Genomic DNA, 16,077 nt, shown 5'->3' with positions numbered 1-16,077 from the left:
AGGGCCAGACATTAACTTGAAACCAGGGAAAATATTAAGACTTTAACACTAAGATCCCTTTAACAAGGAGAGCAAGAGCTACGCAAAAGCTGTCATGAATATAAACTGTCAAACTATTAACAAATAGATTTCTTTCTAATAGCCCATAGTTCTGCCTCTGACTGAAGACCATAGTGACTACTCATTATGACAGTGACTTAATAACAACAATCAAATGGATAATGTTTCTCTTTCCTTAAGGGAGATGCATCAACAAAGCATGGATATGTGATGGAGATATCGATTGTGAGGATCAGTCAGATGAAGATGACTGTGACAGTTTTTTATGTGGACCACCCAAGTACCCTTGTGCTAATGACACTTCAGCCTGCCTGCAGCCAGAGAAACTCTGCAATGGAAGAAGGGACTGTCCCGATGGGTCTGATGAAGGCGAGCTCTGTGGTAATTCATGTTTCACTGATTTGCTTCTCTCTGGAGACTAAAAACGTTTAATCCACTTGATGATGCTTATAGAAGCATACAGTCCTTCCTTTTATTTCCTTTAAATATAATATTTAGCATTGAACCCTATCTCCATTTATCAGGGATGGTAAGCCTATTAAAAGTTTTTTTTTTTTTTAAGATTTTATGTATTTATTCATGAGAGACACCCAGAGAGAGGCAGAGACATAGGCAGAGGGAGAAGCAGGCTTCATGCAGGGAGCCCGATGTGGGACTCTATCCCGGGACTCTAGGATCATGCCATAGGCAGATGCTCAACCGCTGAGCCACACAGGTGCCCCAGCCTATTAAAAGTTTTTAAAATATGATCAGAAATTCTAAAATAAAGCAGAAAAGGCTGGCCTATGCCCATCTAACTTAATTGTATAATTGTGCTCATCATTTAGATCTCTGGATGGTTAATGCCATTGCTACAGTGAAACTGATTATGATTATTATTATTTTTTTTTGTCAGTGAGTCATTCAAAACAAGAAAACCTTCTTATTACTGACCTACAGGATGGAATTTAATACCACTCAATGGATTTTCTCATCCATCCCAATCATTACAATAAAAATATTAAAAGAAAGAGGAAAGGAAGATAATGAATAATGAAACCAATTGAAAGTTATTCAGGTTTATATAATTTTGTCTGAAGTTGTTAGTCCTCTTACAATAGCTTTCTTTGGTATGCTTTATCTAGTTAAAATGATGATTTAAATCTGATAGCTTTTGAGCTTTGAAATCACTTTTGACTAGTTGTCTTTTTATGCCAACAAGAACATATAAAGAAAATTGCATTTCCTTCTCTGTGGGGATATCAGACATTTAGCAAGGAGATTTTCAAAATATGTTTTCTAGATAATACTGAAGGTGACAGCAATAGAGTAATGAAGAAGGGTTTACAGAATGATAAGAACAATAATGAGGTGACTGGGGACTGAGAAAATGACTTTACAAAATGATGAAGCTACCTAATTGAAACTGAAAAAGACAACTACATTTAAGCCTAAAGTTATCATATTTTGATCTGAATTGAGCATTAATAGAATACTGAGTGATCCAAAGAAAACTTGTTATCATGTTTCAAATTTATATAATAAATGTCCTTTCTTCCAAAGAGTCTGTGATTCTATATAATAACCTTGAAACAGTAAATGCAGCAGTCTTCATTCAGCGATGCTAAATTTTATTTATTTATTTATTTATTTATTTATTTATTTATTTATTTATATTTATTTTTAGAGAGACTGAGACAGAGAGAGAGACAGAGAGAGAGCAAGCACGCAGGAAGAGGGGCAGAGAGAGAGGGAAAGAGAATCTCAAGCAGACTCCCCAGTCAGCACAGAGCTTGATTCAGGGCTAGATCTCATGACCCTGAGATCATGACCTGAGCCAAAATCAGAGTCGAACTCTTAACTAACTGAGCCACCAAGGTGCCCCTGTGATGCTAAATTCTTAACCCCCTCACTCACCACCCTCCAAAAAAATCCTAAATTTAAACAACAAATATAATGTAAAAGACTTAGTTTATCTGTATTTACTTCTTTTTCTCCCAGCTTATTCTCTCTTATAGAGTAGATGGTAGATGGAAATATCTCTTGCATTACAATGTGTGAGGATTGCTCATGAAGGTTGTAAGAGCAATACTAGAGAAGGAAACTATCAATACTCTTAAAGTTGAAAATGTGTAAATATAGGAAAAATCAAGATCTAGACAGGCTTAAATTCTGTTCTTCAGTTACTTCAATTAAATCACCTAGGCAGGTAACTTAATTTCTTGAAATGTCAGATTCCTCATAGCAAAAATGGAGATGATGATATTGATCAGGAAATCATGGTAATAATGCCTGATGCACTACAGATATTGAAAGAAATTAGTGCTTTCCCACCTTTTCTCAACCTTCAGGTTAAATGAAGGCAAAGAGACAAAATACAATCATTAAGAAAAATTAAAAGAATGTTATGAAAACACAGCCTTATTTTCCTATCCTCTGCTCTCTGGATTAGTAAAATAAAAGAGAGTTTCTTCTGAATTTATTTCTTTGTCTACCTTAAGAATAAAAATTGCTCTTTACTATCAAGTCACTATATTCATCAGCTTAGGAAACTTGCTCAAACATTTCAAAGGATTACAGGTGTGAAAGAGGTTACAATAAAGCTAGGTGTGGACAGACCAGAGGTGATAAAAAGACAATTCTATCCTGCTTACAGTACTATGGCATATTGAAGTCCTATCTGTCTCCTTTATGAGGTGAAGTTGAAGGAAAGTTAGAGAAACGAAAATCAAAAACAAATACTGGTTAAAAGATTGAATTGCCTTCTATGGTTCTCCTTTTCTTATCTGTTTTTATGTACACCTTTGTACTATAGCCCAGTAGGTGGCATCCTTACAGATAATATTGGTATTTATAGAGAAATGGCATCTTGGTCTCTTATTTTCAAGGTCCTTGCCCATCAGTTGTAGGTTAGATCCTCTACAGCTAGGCAGTGATATTGGTTAATGAGTGCTGCAGCAGTGGGCATAATGAGTCATTTACCCAGTGGACATAAAAGACATATCAAGTGAATTAACTTTAAATAATTGGCATGGGTTGGCTAGTAGCTACAAAATGCTTTTTAGATAGAGATTCCCAAGGTCAAATAGTTTTTTTTTAAACCATTTGTTATAGATGATAAAATGTAGGTTTTGCCCTCTTCATGTCTACTCCTGCCAAATAGTTGTATTCAAAAAAGCTTTTTTTTTTTTTTTTTGATGCTCCCTCCCTGTACCCTGTCTCTTGTTAAAGAGGAAACAGGAATTGATTTATGTCCTGTTCCTCAATACATGTAAAACTTGTACAAAACTATCTTGTATGAAAATGATTTGTCATCTGTAGAATTAATACTTGGGAGATGTCCTGAGATGGAAAAATCCTACACTTTGGGTAGTGAAGTGTTTCTTGTTTTGTTTTCTCCAAAAAAATCTGATCTATAAAGCAAAAACAAAAAGAAAAAGAAAAGGAGTACTGAATAAAATAAGTCTCTTAAGCCTAGTGAAGAGATTATTTTCTCAGAGGGATTTTCAAATGATTTCAAGGGGAAAGGGATATGCTGTTTAAGAAACAAGAAAAATATTGAATCATTCAAGAATAGAGTTAACTGTTAATCCTTGCTATAAGGGTATGTCAAAGATGAACAAAGCTGAATACTAGTTAAAGTGATAAGGATAGATTTTATTCAGGATTAGTTATTGCAATAGAGAAGAATATTTAGTGTGAACTGAAATTGAATTCACTGAAAAAAAAAAAAAAAAAAGACTAGAAGCATTTTGAAGGCTGGAATATACTAAGGGAAAGGCACCAAGGGGTGGGAAGGGGGTTGGTCCATGTTACTCGGCCATCTGGGTTTGTTAATTGATGCTTATCCCGGAGAAGAAATGAATGTCTCATATCTTTGACCTGAGACCATGGTACAAGTCAGAACGAAGCACCCACAGGGCTGGGAGGAAGCAAGAGTGAGAGAGTTATGTTCTTGAATGTTTGCACTTCAAAAATATTTCTCAAGTCATTGAGGAGACAGTTCTGGGTGGTAGAAGATTTACATTTTCAATGTGCAGAGAAAAATATTAATAATTACAAGTTTTCTAAATTAACTGTTCTAAGATGAGGTTTGAGGTCCTGTCTGCCTATCACCAGGTTTTGGCTGGAATTAACAGTTAATTCTCCTACCAGCTTAGAGCTTTCTCAAGCTGGAGTCGTACTTGAAAGGCTGTCCTGAGCATTTAGAAACTATGCTAGTGTTGGGATCTCTTTTTGGGTTGTAGGAAGAGTACAGTTGGGGAAGGGAGTGGAAGCTGAAATTCTCTGTACTAAGATTCTGCAATTTTTATAAGCCAGTGTGGAGGACTAGTTGAACAGAGGACTCTGAGAAAAACGACTAGAGCTTGATCAATGAGAAATTCTTTGTTCAATAATAAAACATTTAAAAGAAAGTTGCAATGTTTAATGACAGGTTTAGGGTTAAGAAAGAATTAACAAGGGACTAGTCACACAAATGTTGGCATTAAATTTATATTCAATTTTAGAATCAATGTAAATATTATTTTTTAAAAAACTATGACTTAATTCCAAGGATAGTGTCAGCAAGAGACACTTCAGTACTACAAGAACAGTCATATTTGAAATAAGATAAAAGAACTGTAACAATTCTTTTTTCACCTGCTGTGTCTGATGATATTTCTTTATAGTAATTCTGTTGAGAAGAATGTCAATTGAGCTAAAATAGGGCAAATACTTTAAAATGACTATTGTTTTGAAATGATTATGATATGGATGAACAAATATATTTGGAGGAGCCAAATGAATCTATTTTTTTCTTCAAAAATAATATCAAACTTGAATTCTTAGAGAAAATAGTTAATATAATCATTTTCCTTTTCTTATCCCTGTAACGTCTTTTCTGGTGACAAATAGAATGAAGAATAGTTGACTCATATAGAACTTTTAAAAATGTAGAATATATTTTTAAGTGTTATATATAAGCTCATTTTTTGAACCAAATTTTCATAGGCAGCAGGAAATATTTGAGGTATATAAGTAAATATTACTGCCATTTGTCAATCATTGAACAACATTCTCTTTTAGCATTTCTCAAAAAACACTCAATTAAACAACAGGCTTTGAAAGCTACTTAAAAATATTTTTAAAGCAAAGGAAGGCAAAGCTTCCTTTAGCCTTATTCCTATGCATCTAATAATACATACGTAATAGGTAATAAACTAAAGACAGTTATCTGCTATTTTCATCAATGACATAGGGATGTCATCTTGAAATTTTCCCAACTTGACAAGTACTGGCTCACTTTGGGGGTATTTGTGTGCTTTTGGACTTTTTTTATTGAACAAATATTGTTAACTGTTTATGTTAGGCAATGTGCTAGCTACAGGATATACACTGCTAAACAGAGCAGATATTTTATATACACTCACAGATCTTACAACTTCATAATGAAGTAGAATTAGAAATAAATATATTTAATGCAATTCTAAATTATAAGTGCCATGAAAGAAAAAGTCTCTTTCTCTATAAACCAGTCATACTAACCATGTAATAAATATTGGTTACTCATTATTTCAGTCAAAATACAAGTCAACTTTTTTTTAAATCTTTTTTTTTAATATTTACTTATTTATGATAGTCACAGAGAGAGAGAGAGAGAGAGGCAGAGATATAGGCAGAGAGAGAAGCAGGCTCCATGCACTGGGAGCCCGACGTGGGATTCGATTCCAGGTCTCCAGGATCGCGCCCTGGGCCAAAGGCAGGCACTAAACCGCTGCACCACCCAGGGATCCCCCCAAGTCAACTTTTTACTATGCTTTCATGGCCTCATTGAATTAATATAATAACCAACATATAGGGTACAATGTGTAATTTACCTAACTTAAAAATAAGTGGCTATAGCCAGTAAAAAGCAAATTAATCCGTCCTGCATTATCATTATGAATCAGACTATAGACGTAGAAGTATATATATGTGTATATATATATATATATATCATACATGTATATGTATATGCATGCTATAAACACTGAGCTAAGTCAAATTTTCAGATCATCAATGTATATCCTTCAGGGAGGCCTTAGCAACTGATTTTGCTCAAAAGCTAAAAGGCTCAGCACAATAGAAAGAAACATTGAACATACTTTACCTCTGTGGGGTAAAACAAAGTGTATTCCAAAGTTTTATAGAAATTAAAACCTCCCATTCCCAGTTCCTATCATGTAGAATTATATTTGGTCTTTCAATGAATTATTTTATCATTCCTACACCAAGCCCTAAAAAAAAAAAATAAATAAATAAATAAATAAATATTTTTTTTAAAAGCCAGAGAGCTTTTTCTATTCATTTATGATATCCTTGCTCTAATTCTAGCCTTAGAGAATTGAGTTCAATGATTAGTATTTAATTGAGCAAAACAATTGATAATGCCCTGTAATCTGTTCCCCTCCTTTTATAGATGAATGTTCACTGAACAATGGAGGCTGTAGCAATCACTGTTCTGTTGTTCCTGGAAGAGGAATTGTCTGTTCCTGTCCTGAAGGACTTCAGCTCAACAAAGACAATAAAACATGTGAAATTATAGATTATTGTAGCAATCATCTAAAATGCAGTCAAGTGTGTGAGCAGCACAAGCACACAGTCAAGTGTTCATGCTATGAAGGGTGGAAGCTGGATGTGGATGGGGAAAGTTGCACAAGTGTTGGTAAGTAGATGTGTGTTTTGCTATATTGAAGAATAGCGAGTGCCTTTCTGGTTTTTTTCTGTGTTGTGTATCTTGTTATATTTAAGAATACATCTTGAGAAAGTAATACAAAAACATCTTTAAAGAATTAATAAAAGGATTCAACTAATTTTCAATAAGGCATTTAAGTATAATGTGTCATTTTATTTTTTTAAAGATTGTATTTATTTGATAAAGAGAGATAGATAATGAGAGGGGGGAGGGCCGGAGGAAGAGGAAGCAGCAGGCTCTCTGCTGAGCAGGGAGTCCAATGTGGAACTCAATCCCAGGACCCTGAGATCATGACCTGAACAGAAGGCACTTAACTGATAAGTCACCTAGGCACCCCTAATGTGTCATTTTATTTATTTATTTTTTTAAAGAATTTATTTGTTTGAAAGAGAGCACAAGCACAGGGAAAGGCATAGGAAGAGGGAGAAACAGACCCTCTACTGAGCAGGGAACCCTATGCGGGCTCCATCCCAGGGCCCCAGGATTATGACCTGAGCCAAAGATAGATGCTTTACCAACTGACCCACCCAAGCACCCCTGTAATGTGTCATTTTAGACCTACTCCAAATCTTCTTGACAGCATATTACAGTAATCCTTATAATCACAGTCCATCAGATATTTTCTTCCTTCTTAAAATGCTACTTCCAACATCGTCATCCCTAAAGGCTTATTTTTGTACTCTCTAAAGCACTTACTTTTATTTCTCTTTGCAAGCTTTGAGAACCCTCCAAAGTCCGGTCCTAGCCCACACCTCCAATGGTGTGTCTTCTGCTCTTGAAATAAACTCTTCGCTCTGGCTGTGTTCGTCTTCTAACTGCCCATTTAAAACTGCCCATTCTGATGATTCTCTAGGTCAGATTCATACTGGGAAAACCAGGGACTATGGAATCTGATCTTTGAACTTTAATCTTGCAGTTGGCATTTGTTATGTACGTGACCTTAGGCGGGCTACATAAAGCTAGGTGAGCCTTGGTTTTCTTATCATTCAAATATTAGTGCCCATTATAACAATGTCTTCCTTATAGCATGTTGCAACACTTTGAGAACTTGCTCACTTTCCACTATCTTCTCCAGAGACTTAATGAGGCTGTGAATACTTAGAGTCCATGGATAGAATTGAAGGGGTCCGTGAATGTTGTTAGAGAAAATATTACCTTTATTTTCTTTCATGTCTCACTGAAAGTTAACACTAATTATTAGCAGCAACTGTATGTCTCCAACTGAAGTAATAGACATTCACACCATGTTAAAGTTGTTCTGATATCTCAAAATGTCATATATGTTCAAGTTTTGGAACCCACTATTACTTTAAAAATGGGGGTCATTATAAAGAAAAAAAAATGGGGGTCATTAGACCCACTGCTCAATCTGTTATCAAATACAGTAATAAAAAAAAGCATGCATATTACTACATCCAAAAGTGTTTTTTTGTTCAATATTGGTAACTGCATTTTAATATACAGTATTTGATTTTTCTATATATACTTTTTTTTTAACTTTCTTCTTACTGTTTGAGTACTTTTTAAAACTTTCTGATAAGTGGTACACAGACTTAATCAGACTACTAAGTTGAACCTATACATCATAAACTTTTCTCATTGTTTCTTTTCCTTAGACTGTACTTCCCCTCTTTATCTCCAAAAATCCTGGATACTCTTTTAAGACCTATGAGCTCATATCTTTTTAAAGGGAATATTCTTTAAAATATTCTTGTTCTCTATTTATTTCTCCTTTCTATGTCTAGAATATATTGTCCGTGAAAATATATGTTCACATTTTTAATTTGCTGTTTCAAATTCCCATCTATGTGCTTTCTATATTCCTTATCTCTCTGATGAAATAAGCATCTTATAGTAAAAAATCAAGTCGTAGATTTTTTGTTTTATATAATATTCAGTCCAGTTCTAGAAAAATATTAAATCAAAAGTATTACATTTTTTCAGAGAACATTATTAATTTTTTGAATATTAAGTTATTTCACTCTTTTATTTCGATTGTTGTTTTGTGTTTTTTTCTCTTGGCTATTAAAATTTGAGTTCGCAAAAAAAATTTTTTTTTTGAGTTCTTGAGGCATAAGTTCAATTGTTTGATTCGTTCTTGTCCAAGAATCTTGTACAAGGTGATTGACACGAGAGGCTAAAAAAAAACAAAAAAAAAGCAATTTTTTGTAATGATAATAGTCATTTTATTTATGTACATGTTTGGATTAAGGAAACAGTAGATCAAAATATAATCATATTTTACATGAGAATTTGCTCCATAACTGGTTTTTGAATACAGGTGACAAAAGTATTGACTTATTATAATACTTCTGTGTTCTATGAAATCAATAGCAATTCATGTTCAATATTAAAATAATTCAACATTTGAATATAAGTAACCAGATCAAAGATAATCCTACTAATGTAATTGGCTCCTTCCATTCTAAACTCAGAAAGAAACTAACAGTACTGTATCAATTATCACTGTTAGGATTGCTAGATTTCACAGCTGCTTTTTTTATAGTTTAAGACGGAAGCAAAGGTATAGTTACCTTTTAAAGTTAATATAGAGCTTTCTTGCATGGAGAATTTAACCTGCTGGTAATTTATTCCTTCCTGAAACATACAGTATACCAAATGCCATTGTCAGCATTTATATTATTCAGATAATATAGGTTTTGATAGCCATTGAAGATTATTTTTTAATTTAAAGCAATTTTTACGTATAAAAGAGGATTTTTTCTGCATTTTATTCACTTCCTTTCTTTTTTTAAAACCTATGGTAGATTCAGAGTTTAATAAAAATGAATTAACCACTAACTATTGGACTTTGAAAATAAAATTTCTTTTTTCTTGCTCTTCTTTTATTACTTTTTTCTATCATTTTTAAGTTGGGTCCCTGCTTTTAAAATGTATCCTTTCTACTGAATGCAATACCTGTTCTTATTCTTCTTGACATTTTAAAAGTAAAGAATAATAGCACTCTTTATGCTTCAAATTAGAACTATGAAAAAAAAAAAAAAAAAAGAACTATGACTCCCCCGCTTTTTTTTCTCTTGAATCTTCTCCTGTAGTTCTTTCATATTTTCTTATTTCTCAGAGCTCCTTTCTTCCAAAATTCTTTAGTCTGGCTTTTGCTGAATTGTGAAATGATTCTGTTTTCTCTAAGTTCACTCTTAACATCTTGTTAGTTAAATATAAAGATTTCCATAAAAACTATTTTTATTATCTTCAGTTTTTATTTAATATAGCTGTAAGTCTCATTTTTCTTGGCTATTTCAATACTTTTTTATCAGTCCTTTACATGTTTCCTTCTTAATATGTAATGCATTAATCACTTTCTTACAAAGTGTTCATTTCTTTATGCTATGAATACCCAGAATATTCCTATTAATTACATTATCTCCAGTTTCTTTTCTGTTTAGTAGACAACTTACTTGCAGATTTGCATCATGTTTCTAGTTACATCAGAAAGAATATTATAGCCGTCCTTCTTACTTTCTCATAGCCTGAATTAGGTGAGATTTCTCCACCAATGTTTTTCTTGGTTCTTATTATTCTCTTCTATCCATGTTTAGATTTAAAGAATTATATTTAATGCAGGGACCAGTTAAAAGAAGGTTATTCAGGCAAAAGATTATTGAAAGAAAGAAAAGAACAGATTCAAGATGTGTTTTAGAGGTGAGATTGTCAGGTATTGAACAAGAATAAGGAAAAATAATTTTTTTTTGTAATATACATTGCCTTGAATATAATTATTTTTTTTGGTATTCTTATCCTCTCTCATCCACCAAATTACCAGCTCTTCATGATAGGGTCGATATTTTATATGTACTATATATTTTCCTTAAATTTCTAAGAACAAAGAAGATATTCAATAAATATGTGTTTTCTTGTCCATTTTTTAAATTAACTAAACCTCAAAATATTTTGTGGAAATTATATTGGATGCCAGAATAAACTATTAATGAGTACTTTAGAAAAAAATGGTATTTGCTTTTCAGCTCAATTTACATGATTTTTTTTTTTTAGTAAACAGATTATGGATGTAATCCATAATTTTATAAAAATAAAACAGCGTAAATTTAGTGCTCTCTTTTTGGTAAACTGTGCCCATTCCTTAAACCTTAGTTTCCGTATACTCCTATATGTGATCTCTTGAGACCTTCCTTTATCAGCTCAAATCATATTACTGTGGCATTTATATTTCCAGCTATACTGTCTTTCCTACTATCCAGTTCTCTTTAATTGAGTGTCATTAAGTCACTTCAAAATTTGTTGGCTGAAATGGACTCTTTCTCTTCTCTTAAATATCCATAGTCCTGTCAGCAGCTCCAGTTTTCTTCTGGTCTTCAGGCCTACAAGCTGAACTTATCTTTGACTTCCCCAACTCTTTGCTGCCCCCCTCTCCATACCCTAATTTATTGTCTTTTGGACTCAGTCCTCCTTCTCCAGTTGGTAGCATCTGTACCATAGATGTTATAATGATGACAGTCTTCTCTCTGGCCTCTTTGTTGTCATCATCTTATTTCTTTAGTTTCTAAGAATATATTGAAACTTGAAGGGATATGGTATTTTTATTGAAAAGAATCTAAATCCGGAAGGTGAGAGTTAATGGAAAGAGGTCAGAAGTATATTAAAGAATAAAAAATGAAATAAAAGAGAACAGAGTAATGATAAGCAGGTGGACTACCTTGGGGAATAATGGTAAATAAAGGTGAAGAGATCAGGGGAATTAAGCTATGGTGTGTGTGTAGGGGGGGTAATTTGGTGATCCACTTCTTTATTTTAGTAAAATGACACTTTTATATATCAGTGTCTATTTATGATTTGAAAGTAACTCTTAAATATTTATGGAAAGAACATCAAATTCTTCAGTCTGCTATTTAGGACCTTCTTCATTTTTGCTTGTTTTCTCTCTCCAACCTAATCTTTTGTTATCCTCCACTATGGATTTCCATTCCAGGCACATTATTACTGTTTTCATCATTAGTAATATTAGTAAATAAATAGTTGCCAAGAAGATATAATGTACTTTCACATGCATCACTTTATTGTACCATCTCCTTCATGCACTCTGCTCATTATCATCTGAGCAGAACAGTATCTTCTACATTCTGGAAATCCTATAATCTATTTAAAACGCTCTCCTCTATGAATTCTTCCTCAAGTTGATTATGATAATATTACTAATAGCTACCACTTATCAAGCATCTACTGTGTGATGGGCAATTCATTTATAACTTACAGGAAACCAATGGATATTAATACTCTGATTTTATTCCTTTGGAAACTGAGACCCAGAGAGGTTGCTTCATTTACTCAGGGCTGTGGCAAAGAGATGTTAGAGCAAAGCTTTTGAACTTCATTCTATCTGACTCCAAAGAAAGAGCTTTTACAAGTTACTACAAAGATCCAGGCCACCTCCCTGTGCTGTGTGCCCTCAAAGTCTTGTGATGTCTTTGAATAGTGTACATTTTATGAGCTTATTTCTGTTACCACTTAGACCCAAACATTCTTAAAAGCTGAGACTGCATCAAATTATTTTACACCTCTTGTGAAAATACATTTTAAAAAATATATTTTGTAGCAAATGTTTGTTGAATATAACAAGTTTCCTCTATTACTTGAAGTAGTAATAGTTTTTATTATTAGTTTTATGATCTGTGCTATGTGTACAATTGATCTATTATTTCTAACCGCTATGTGGTATCATATGGCATGTCCCCAACTATTTTTGTTTATTCACTCTACAATATAAATACACTTAAATCACCCCAAATCTCTGCAAAAGTAATGCTGGCATTGACAGACATTTATCTAGTCTTAGAAATATGCATGAACATTATTTGGGACCAAAATTATTGACTCCCAGGGTATGCTTATACTTACTATGAGAAAGTATAACCAGTATCTTCTCAGAATGGTTGAACAGTCTCCACCTCCACCAACAGTACACTTTCAAGGTCCCCATATCCTTGCCAGCTCTTAAAATTATCCGATTTTCTAGCTTTTTCATCCAATATAGTGAAGTAAAGTGATAGTTCGTTGTTTTAGTTTCATTTTTCTTATGGCAAGTTTGAGCATTTCTCTATATGCTTGTTAGCCTTTTGCATCTCTTCATTTCCTTTGGCCATTTTTCTATCAAGATGGCTGTCTTTTTCTTATTGTAGGATTTGGTTGCATGTACTAAACTGTAGACATATCAACTATCTTCTACATTCTTTTAGCCCTCTATTAGTTTCATTCACGATGACCTTTACAGAATATTTCTTTATCTTTCTGCTTCATTCCTTTCTTCACTTCATTGTTTTTCTTACTTTCTTCTCGCCATAATAATTTTTATCTCCTCTCTATTTAATGTCTCTTGGGCTGTTTATTCATTGATTCTTATAATTAAGCATTCACTTATGTAATCACAGGTATTTATTAAATATAATCTAGCAAAAAGCACTGGGCCGTATCTTAGAAATGCAAAGATTTTTGCTCAAACTCTCACCCCTTAATGAACTCTCTCTCTCTCTCTCTCTCTCTCTCTCTCTCTCTCTCTCCCTCTCTCATTCTCCCACTCTCTCTTTCTATACATACATGCCCCAAATGCAGATTCCTGATATTTATTAATGGAAAGAATAGATAAGTTTTTAAGAAACTTGAAATATAAAGCAGAGCTACTGAGAAAAAAATATCCAGGAATTTTCAGGCAAGTAATTAAAGGCAAAACAACAGCAAAATGAAACATACAGATAAAAAAAAAAAAAAAAAAAACTCTCAAAATTGGTGGACAGTTGGTGAGATAATCTTATAAATTTACCAGTTTGAATAATAGTTGAAAGTCTATCCTACCTTTCATTTCATAGATTTTAGTATATGTGCTGCCGAAACGAGCACTCATTTCATAGGTTTTATATCTTCTGCCCTTATGTATACCACACTTCAATAATATTTCACTTTCATTCATTCCCAACATAGCTATAGCTAAAGGAATGGAGAAGAGGAAGTAATAATATATAGTGAACTGGAGTAAACAATAGATCATTTACCACTTCATAAGTTGCTACTCTGTACAGGGGATATATCTAATGATGGGGACCGAGAAATTCAAATAAAGTATTAAATACGAGAACAGAAAAGTGAAAATTCTGAACTTGCAGGAGAAAAAGCATTGTAACTACAATATCACTATGTTTGAGGACATTATAGGTATGATAATAAATAATCAGGACTATTCATGTAAAATTACTAGTTTTGGAGTCATAACAATTACCCTGAGAGGACTATAGAGGAATTCTTTCTTAGACAAGTCATCTACTGCTTCCATATACTATCTTGTAACAATCATTATGCAAATCTGTAGTGGGATTAAAAAAATCAAAGAGAAAAGAACAGCAGATAGAAGACCTATAAGTCCTTTCTAAAGCTCTTTGTAATATGCTACATTTATTAAAAGTAAATTCATCACTTTAAAAAAATATAAAAAAAAATATATATATATATATAAATTGGAACCTTCTTTGTTTTATACACATGTCATCTCATGGTAAAGAACTTCAAGCCTCTTCTATATTGAGTCTTATTTGGTGGTTTGAGTTGTAAAATTCAGTCATTTATGAGACTGAATAAATACCACAAGCCAGCACACTGAAAAAAAAGTTAGTACACTGCAAAAGTGAATGACTACTTCATATTTTGCTATATTCATTCCAAATTGAATTTGCCCCAAAAGAAGTTAATATCCTTACATCAAAATTGAAACACATGAGAAAATGCTTCATTGTGTTTTATCACCAAATATTTTATACTGATGTTTATTTTTTATCCTTATTAAAGGGAAAAAAACATTTTAAGACTTGGCATTTTGAAACCCAGTCTTCATGATTTCTCAGTAGTTCATGAATTTACATATTGGATTATTCATTACAACTTTTTATTTTCTCAAAAAAGAAATAATAATTTTTAAACAAATCTTAAAAGTAGAGACACTTGGAGAATTTATCAAGATTCAGTTCAAATAGAAATAATTTAAATATTTACACTTTGATTTTTTATTTTGGTAAACAGGCCTATAATAGTCATGTGTAATCAAGTAAACATTTATCAACTATATTCTCAACACAAAATGACTACAGTAAATATAAGAACTTGAAAAGCCTTCAGAAAGTTTTAATAAGCTGGTGTGGTGGGGCAGGGTCGTGGCTAGTCATGGAGTCCCCGTCTCGGAGACTGCAGACGAAACCAGTCATTACTTGTTTCAAGAGCGTCCTCTTGATCTACACTTTCATCTTCTGGATCACTGGCCTAATCCTTCTTGCCGTTGGCATTTGGGGCAAGGTGAGCCTGGAGAATTATGTTTCCCTTTTAAATGAGAAGGCCACCAATGTCCCCTTTGTGCTCATTGGCACTGGCACTGTCATCATTCTTTTGGGCACCTTTGGCTGTTTTGCTACCTGCCGAGCTTCTGCATGGATGCTAAAACTGTATGCAATGTTTCTGACTCATTTTTTTGGTTGAATTGGTCACTGCCATCTTAGGATTTGTTTTCAGACATGAGATTAGGAACAGCTTTAAGAATAATTATGAGAAAACTTTAAAGCAGTATAACTCTACGGGAGATTATAGAAGCGATGCAGTAGACAAGATTCAAAATACGTTACATTGTTGTGGTGTCACCGACTATAGAGATTGGAGGGATACTAATTATTACTCAGAAAAAGGATTTCCCAAGAGTTGCTGTAAACTTGAAAATTGTTCTCCACAGAGAGATGCAGATAAAGTAAACAATGAAGGTTGTTTTATAAAGGTGATGACCATTATAGAGTCAGAAATGGGAGTGGTTGAGGGAATTTCTTTTGGAGTTGCTTGCTTTCAGCTGGTTGGAATCTTTCTATCCTACTGCCTCTCTCGCGCCATAACAAATAACCAGTATGAGACAGTGTAATCATCAAACCACGGGCTTACTATTGTTCAGCTTTAAGGACATTTACATTCCCCCCTGTGAGCTATGAGATTGCCTGGATGGAAGATTGCCTAATACTACTTACGATAGACCAAAAAATTCCATCAGTAATAGTCTGATTCAATCAAGACATTTGTGTAGGTCCACCTTTTGTCCCATTGGTGTTAATCATTGAAACCCCTGTATCACTGTGAAACACTGGAAGAGCTAATAAATTATAAATGAAGCAAAAAAAAAAAAAAAAGAAAGTTTTAATAAAAGAGTCCATGTAACAGTCACTGTTCAGAGTAAACAAGATATGTTTTCAAGGTACCTGGCTGTCTCAGTCAGTGAAACATGCAGTTCTTGATCTCAAGATTATGAGTCTAAACTTCATACTGGGTATATA

At 33.3% G+C, this 16,077-nt stretch overlaps 1 protein-coding gene and 1 pseudogene across 1 annotated transcript in view; both read left to right on the top strand.

The window, feature by feature from the left end:
• The window catches only part of LRP1B (LDL receptor related protein 1B), a 1,825,680-nt gene that overhangs the window by 1,192,484 nt on the left and 617,119 nt on the right, over window positions 1-16,077 (top strand). Inside the window, exons 22-23 of the mRNA XM_072789062.1 lie at window positions 241-441; window positions 6,479-6,724. Of these exons, the coding sequence (XP_072645163.1) occupies window positions 241-441; window positions 6,479-6,724 (447 nt within the window). The remainder of the gene's footprint in view (window positions 1-240; window positions 442-6,478; window positions 6,725-16,077) is intronic.
• Window positions 14,913-15,937, top strand: LOC140612123 (tetraspanin-6 pseudogene; annotated as a pseudogene).

This window comes from Canis lupus, chromosome 20 (assembly GCF_048164855.1).
Source record: "Canis lupus baileyi chromosome 20, mCanLup2.hap1, whole genome shotgun sequence".
Taxonomy (NCBI): Eukaryota; Metazoa; Chordata; class Mammalia; order Carnivora; family Canidae; genus Canis; species Canis lupus.
This window is presented reverse-complemented; position numbering and strand designations above follow the sequence as displayed.